The 7,999-nt window shown below is 44.6% G+C and overlaps 1 protein-coding gene across 4 annotated transcripts in view; it reads left to right on the forward strand.

Annotated features, from left to right (window-relative positions):
• NDRG3 (NDRG family member 3) overlaps positions 1-7,999 on the forward strand; it is a 104,926-nt gene that overhangs the window by 91,879 nt on the left and 5,048 nt on the right. For all 4 annotated transcript variants that reach the window (XM_021709504.1, XM_008051893.1, XM_008051894.1 and 1 more), the window contains one exon: positions 1,976-2,023. In XM_021709504.1, coding sequence (XP_021565179.1) covers positions 1,976-2,023 — 48 coding nt within the window. The remainder of the gene's footprint in view (positions 1-1,975; positions 2,024-7,999) is intronic.

A 7,999-nucleotide genomic window follows, 5' to 3' on the forward strand; every position in this document is an offset into this window, starting at 1 on the left:
ATACCCAGCTAATTTTTGATTTATTATAGAGACGAGGTCTCGCCAAGTTGCCCAGGTTGGTCTCGAACCTGCGGGCTCAGACAATCCACTCACTTCAGCCTCCCAAAGTGCTGGGATTGCAGGCTGAACCATTGAGCCCGGCCAATTATTTTTCAAGACTATATAATTTGGCCATATGGATGAAGTCTCTTTCTCTTTCTGGTTTCCACCCCCTTAGCATTGATAGAGCAGAACTTCAGGAGCCCCATGTGTCCCACAAAGTAGACAATCAAACCTAGTTCCCCTGCCAGAGCATTTTATCCCACAATTGATAGGGGTTCACAGAAATATCCACACATGGAAGGAAGGGCAAGAAGTTCCAAAATTTTAGTTACTGTTACTCTTCTTGCTCACTCATTCAACTTTTTTATTTTTAGCATCTCCTATTTGTTCCATGCTATGGAGAATATGAAAATTAATAAGATGGACCCCCTGTATTCAGAGAGCAAGAGAGAGAGGTAGACTTGTCAAAAACCAGCTATTGTGGTTTGCCTACCAGATATCAAGACTTCTTATCATGTTATAGAAATTACAAGATAGTGAACCATGAAAATCATAATTTATCATATTAAATCCAGACTGCAAGTTCATTCTTCCAGAAAATATTTATAGCCTATCTACTCTGTTCTGAGTACTGTGCCAGGCGGTTAGGGATCCAGTTTTTAAATTCTATCTTTTAGAGTTAATACATATTCTACAGTAATCTGGTGTGTTTATTTATCACTGCCTACATTGTCCTCTGTGTAGAGTAAACCAAAACTCTGATTCAGTGATCCTGGCTTTAGAATTATCCCCTGATTTTAGAAGAGTTTTGTATACCTGCCTACCAGCAATCACCAGAGCAAATGTTCATCTGGATTACTGGCTGTGGCCTAGGTAATTTTAATAACTGACTTGCTGCCTCTGCAGTCTGTCATGGGGGCCACTGCTCTCCTAAAACAATTCAAATCCTGTCACCTCAGACACCTCCTGCATTCCACAGGTAGCTCCAGCTGCCTCTGGCCCCTCCAGCGCCCCTCACCTCACCCTTCCTCTGTAGCATTTCCTTCACACCACTGGGTCTCTGCTTATGCTTTCCCTGACTCTGGAAGCCTTCAGACATTCACTCTTCTCTTCATCTGTCTGTGGAAATCTTTCTATATTCACTCAGCTCAGTTGTTAAGTTTTTGCAGTGGTTTCATTTTTATTTTGTTTTGTATTCCATGTTTTCACCCCCACTGGATTCATAACTCTTAGCACAGGTTCTATATGTGTGTTCTTGGAAAGCATGTAAAAAAAGAGATAGATTTGATCAAAACATTGCTGAACCCAGAGACTGTCTCCCTAAAACATTTTCTTTGAAACCCTTGCCTTCATGAATACAAGGGTACAAGATACCAAACATGTAAATTTACAAGATTATAGTTCTTAACTATGATAACTGCTGTGCAAAAAAATCAGGAGAGTTCAACTTTAGACTGAATAGCAAAAGATCTAGAGGCAAGAAAGAAGGTATAATGACTAGCAAACCCACTAAGAAAGAAAGCTGAGAAGTGAGGCGGGAAAGGTACCCAGGGTTCAGCCATTAGGGCCATTTGTGCTGGGAAGCCATCGGAGAGATCCCCACAGGAGAGGGCCACTCTTCAGTTCCCTTTTTAAAGAAGGTGACTTACCCTCATGCTGTATCAGTAGGAAGAATTAGATTTAGCATGTAGTTCTTTAAAGATTCATGACAGATTCAGAAAATGAAATTAGCCAGATTTTTAAGTCTGCTCAGAAATGCCCGATATAAAAGTATATCCTATAAATATATCTCCCACTGTGTATTTTGGTAGTCTCTTTGGCTGGTTCCCCCATCTCCAAACTGAGCTGTTGCTCTTGCAAGATCATTCTCATGCCAAGCTATTTCTTATTTTTCTAGAAACTCATAAAATTTTCTCCTTTTTTAAAATTTTAGGTGGAATGCAATTCCCGCCTGAACCCGATAAATACAACTTTGTTAAAGGTATTGTCTTCTTCCTCACTTCCAGCCATTTGTGAGTAAATTATTCATGTTTCAGTTTACTGTGTTTTATGCCCTGAAAGAAGCAAAACTTCCCTCTCTGTGGTTCTTTCATTCTGTTTTTTAAAAAGATTTTTTTCCTGAATATTTTCTCATTGTAGAACATTGGAAAATAGAGAAAGCATCAAGAATAAAGTAAATTAAAAATTACTCATAATCAGGCCAGGCACAGTGGCTCATGTAATCTTAGCACTTTGGGAGACTGAGGTAAGAGGATTGCTTGAACCCAGGAGTTTGAGACCAGCCTAGCCAACATAGCTAGACTTTGTCTCTATAAAAAATTTTTTTATCCCGCGCCTTGGGAGGCTGAGGTGAGTGGATTGCCTGAGCCCGCGGGTTCGAGACCCGCCTGGGCAGCGAGACCTCATCTCTACAATAAATCAAAAAATCAGCCGGGCATGGTAGCACATGCCTGTAATTCCGGCTATTTGGAAGGCTGAGGCGGAAGGATCACCGGAACCCAGCAGGTCGAGGTTGCGGTGGCCGGAAGCGGCCACTGCACTCCAGTCTGGGCGACAGTTTGAGACTCCAACTCAAAAAAAAAAAAAAAAATTTTTTTTTTAAATTAGTGAAGCGCGGTGATACACTTATAGTCCCAACTACTCAGGAGGCTGAGCCAAAAGGATCCCTGAGCCTAGGACAGCCACTGAGGCTGCAGTGGCTGTGAGTGTGCCACTGCATTCCAGCCTGGGCAACAGAATGAGACTCTAACTAAAAAAAATAAAATAAAAATTCTGCCACCCATAGGTAGTCTCTAATAAAATATTGGTTTTTTACATAATTAAGATCTAAAGGAGCCAGGCGTGATGACTCACGCCTGTAATCCCAGCACTTTGTGGGGACGAGATGAGAGGATTGCTTTAGCCTACGGGTTCAAGACCAGCCTGGCCAACTTGCCAAGACCTTGTCTCTACAGTGAACCAAAAAATTAGCCAGACGTGGTGGCACACACCTGTGGTTCCAGCTACTTGGAAGGCAGAGGTAGAAGGATCACCTGAGCCCAGCAGGTTGAGGCTGTGGTGGCTGGAAGTGTACCACTACACTCCCGCATAGGCAGCAGAGTGAGACTCTGACACACACACGCACTCAAAAAAAAGATCAAAGTGATCAGACTCAGTGGCTCATACCTGTAATCCCAGCACTTTGAGAGGCAGAGGCAAGAGGATTGCTTGAGCCCAGAGGTTCAACACCAACCTGGGCAACTTGGTGAAACCTCGTCTCTACAGTAAATGCAAAAATTAGCCAGGTGTGGTGGTGTTCATTTGTAGTTTCACCTACTTGGAAGGCTGAGGCGCAAGGATCTCCTGAGCCCAGCAGGTCGATGCTTTAGTGGCTGTGATCATGCAACTGTACTCCTCCCTGAGCAACAGACTGAGACTCTGACTCAAAAATAAAAGGGGGGGTATTTACACCACTGTATCGGTTTTCCTCAACATTATGACATAGCATTTTCCCATGTAATTAAAAATTTTATAAGCATTATTTAATGTTGTGAAAAGTAAGATAATGAATGGAATTTTTTTTTTTGAATTGGAGTCTCACTCCGTCGCCCAGACTGGAGTACAGTGGCACGCTCCCGGCCACTGCAGCCTCGACCTGCTGGACTTCGGCAATCCTTCTGCCTCAGCCTTCCAAGTAGCTGGACCTAGAGGCGTGCGCTACCATGCCTGGCTAATTTTTGATTTATTGTATAGGTGAGGGCTCACCAAGTTGCCCGGGCTGGTCTTGAACCCTTGGGCTTAGGCAGTTCACTCACCTTGGCCTCCCAAAGTGCTGGGATTACAGGCTGAGCCACTGAGCCTGGCCGTGAATGGAAATTTTTTAACGTGAATCCTGCTGCATTGGTAAGCAAGCTTCCAATAACATTTCTAGTGGTGAGGGTGGGGTCATTTTCTTTCTTTCAGCAAATAGAGAGCAACTCTTTTTCTTTTGAGTTGAAGTCTCACTCTGTCGCCCAGACTAGAGTGCAGTGGCCACTCCCGGCCACCGCAGCCTCGACCTGCTGGGCTCCGGCGATCCTTCCGCCTCAGCCTTCTGAGTAGCCAGAATTACAGGCATGCACTACCATGCCCGGCTGATTTTTTGATTTATTGTAGAGATGAGGTCTCACTGCCCAGGCGGGTCTTGACCCCGCGGGCTCAGGCAGTCCACTCACCTCAGCCTCCCAAAGGCGCGGGATTACAGGCTGAGCCACCAAGCCCAGCTGAGAGCAACTCTTATACTAAATTTCTAGGATTAGTGTCAAGTGCCGCCCCCTTTTAAGCGTACCACAGGCAAGTGTTCCTACTTAGCACTGTTTCAATCTAGCTTTTCCTAGAGCCTGTAATAAAAGAGGTTATCTAGTTTACCTTCTATGAAGGGGTACTAAAAAAAAAAGATTTTTTTTTTGTACGGCAGACCTCTTGTAGTACCGGCCTCCCCTGCTAAGTAAGTGTTCTGGGAACCCATCAGCATCAGTGTCCCAGGAAGCATTGTTGTAAAAGGCTACATTTGGCTTCAGTGGGTCTTTTATTGGAGATTCTGTCAACACGTTTGCCCATTCCATGATGGGTGATACACAAGGGCACCTGCCCACACCACACTGAGTGTTCACCAGTGTTTGACCAAAAATGGCATGACCCCTGTACCCCAGGATTCCTGTTCACCCAGTACTTACCCCGAGTGACTTTTTTTTGTTTCCTTGATGAAAAAAGTCCCCAAAGGGAAATGTTTTGCCAATATAGAAGAGGTAAAACAAAAAATGGCAGAAACGCTCAAAGGTGTCAAAATTGACAAGTTCAAAAACTATTTTGAGCAGTGGAAAAAGCATCTCAGGTGTATTGCATCAGAGAGTACTTTGAAGGTGACTGAATTTTTTGTTGGTGGTTTTTTTTTTTTGGAGTTGGAGTCTCATTCTGTTGCCCAGACTGGAGTGCGGTGGCCACTCCCGGCCACCGCAGCCTCGCCTGCTGGGCTCTGGCGATCCTTCCACCTCAGCCTTCCAAGTAGCTGGAATTACAGGCATGCGCTACCATGCCCGGCTGACTTTTTGATTTATTGTAGAGACAAGGTCTCAAACCCCTGAGCTCAGGCAATCCTCTCACCTCTGCCTCCCAAAGTGCTGGGATTACAGACATGAGCCACTGCACCCAGCAGATGACTGAAATTTAAACATGGAAGAATAAATACACAATTTTTAATAAATAAATTTTGTTCTTTGGGGGTCTCCCTCGTTTGAATTTGGGCTGCTATAGATTTAAATGCTGATCTTATGTTGCTTACTGCTACGTTTATAATCTGAAAGACTCTGCCTTTTTCTCTTTCTCTTTGAAATGTGCTTTTTCAAAGGGTTGTGATATCACCAGAAGCAACTTATAGTTAATAGAAATATAATGAGCCAAGCGTGGTAGTTTATACCTGTAATCCCAGCACTTTGGGAGGCAGAGGCTAGAGGATTGCCTGAGTCAGAGGTTCAAGACCAGCCTGGGCAACTTGGTGAGATCTTGTCTCGGCAATAAATCAAAAAATTAGCTGGATATGGTGGCACACGTCTGTGGTTCCAGCTACTTGGAAGGCTGAGGTGGAGGGACCCCCTGAACCTAGCAGGTGGAGGCTGCAGTGCCCATGAGCATGCCACTGCACTCCAGCCTGGGTGACAGAATGAGACTCTGACTCAAAAAAAAAATTAAAAAATAAGAGGTTAATGCTCTGAGGTGACCAAACTCAAAATGTTTTGGGCTCCAGCTGATTCTTAGGGTAGTCTAAAATATGATATTTAAAAAAAAACTAATTTGTGGTTTCAGATTAGTTTGTTACTGCAGGTTTGAATGAATATTCAAGAGCACAAAACTGAACTCTACAATAGCCAAAGACATGGTGGTTATTTCTGAGCAAAAATGCCCATATGCAACACCGTAGAACAGAGTGGGTAGCTCCTATGGCAGGTTAAGCAGATTCTAAAAGTGTTTCTCCCAGTATTCTCTATCTGTATATGGGAACTGTTTATGGTTCTAATCAGGTTTTAGCTCCTAAACTTTATGAAAATACAGCCTGCGCACGTTTGGTCTGTTGTATATTTGTCAGGTTAAATGTTTGTTTCTATTCTTATGTTTGGAACTTCCAGGGGACTGTTTCTTGTTGATCTTTTTTTTTTTCTTTGAGTTGGAGTCTTACTCTGTTGCCCAGGTTGGAGTACAGTGGCAAACTCATAGCCACTGCAGCCTTGACCTGCTGGGCTCAGGTGATCCTTCCACCTCAGACTTGCAAGTAGCTGGAACTGAAGGCACACGCCACCATGCTCGGCTAATTTTTTAATTTATTGTAGAGACGAAGTCTCACCAGGTTGCCCAGGCTGGTCTCAAACTCCTGAACTCAGGCATATCCTCTCACCTCAGCCTCCCAAAGTGCTGGGATTACAGGTGTGAGCCACAATGCCCAGCCTCCTTGTTAATCTTAAACTTCATTGTCTTCTGAGGCATTCCCTTCTCCTCACTATTCCCCCTCAAAGAAAGTCTTAATGCCAGTGAATCAAAACCATTGGGTTTATTTCCCTTTTTTAAAAAATGCCAGTCAGCCTGAATAGGATACTTTCTAAGCACAGAATGCATCACATCTGGAAAGAAAAGGGTGGGCTTTTGTTTGGCCATCATGCCCTACAAACACTTTTCTGCAGATAGCAGATTCAAATCACCTAGGAGCTTGTTAGAAATGCAGGTTCTTGAACCTTACCCCAGGCCTATTGAGTTAGAATCTCTGCTGCAGGAATCCAAGAGCCTGAGTTTTAATAAGCCCTCCAGGCTATAAACCCAGCACTTTGGGAGGCCGAGGTGAGAAGATTGCCTGAACCCAGGGGTTCGACACCAGCCTGGGCAACTTGGCGAGACTTCATCTCTACAATAAATCACAAAAATTAGCCAGGCATGGTGATGCATGCCTGTGGTTCCAGCTACTTGAAAGACTGAGGCAAAAGGATCGCCGGAGCCCAGCAGGTCGAGGCTGCGGTGGCCGGGAGCATGCCACTGCACTCCAGTCTGGGCAACAGAGTAAGACTCCAACTCAAAATAAAAAATAAGCCCTCCAGGTAATTCCACGGCACACTGATGAAGCTGTACCCTAGAAATTTCTTGTGCAGGTGAGAATAACCAGCTGTAAAGGTTTATGAAGTGAAAAGCCACCTCACCAAATCCAGCTATGAGAAGAAAGTGGCTGACCAAGCAAGTTGACTGAATCAGCATCAGCTCCTGGTTGGAAAACTCCACTTAGTTATAGGTTGAAGACAATTAGAGTTGAAAGGGGACTTAGGAAGCATGATCCACAGAAAAGTTGGGGCTGGGTGCAGTGGCTCGCATCTGCAATCACAGCACTTTGGGAGGCTGAGTTAGGAGGATTGCTTGAGCCTAGGAGTTCAAGATCAGCCTAGGCAACACAGACCTCTTCTCTACAAAATATCAAAAATTAGCCAGGCATGGTGGTACATGCCTATAGTTCTAGCTACTTGGCTAGGCAGGAGGAATACCCAGCCTAGGAGTTCAAGACCAGCTTAGGCAACATATCGAGATCTCATCTCTATAAAAAAATCAAAAAGTTAGCCAAGCATGGTGCATGTGCCTGTAGTCTCAGCTACTTGGGAGGCTGAGGTAGAAGGCTCACCTGAGCCTAGGGGATTGAGACTGTGGTGAGCTGTGATTGTACTACTACATGCCAGCCTGAGCAACAAAGTGAGACCCCAACTCAAAACCAAAAAACAGAGAAGTTGGGGTCATGCTGTCTGAGGACTTTGAAAGAAATATTCTTCAGATGATTTTATGATTTTCTTTTTTCTTTTGAGTTGAAGTCTCACTCTGTCACCCAGACTGGAGTACAGTGGCACACTCCCAGCCACCCCGCAGCCTCGACCTGCTGGGCTCCGGCGATCCTTCCGCCTCAACCTTCCAAGTAGCC

Source organism: Carlito syrichta, unplaced genomic scaffold (genome assembly GCF_000164805.1).
Source record: "Carlito syrichta isolate Samal-C Ts95f unplaced genomic scaffold, Tarsius_syrichta-2.0.1 Scaffold242717, whole genome shotgun sequence".
NCBI classification, from domain to species: Eukaryota; Metazoa; Chordata; class Mammalia; order Primates; family Tarsiidae; genus Carlito; species Carlito syrichta.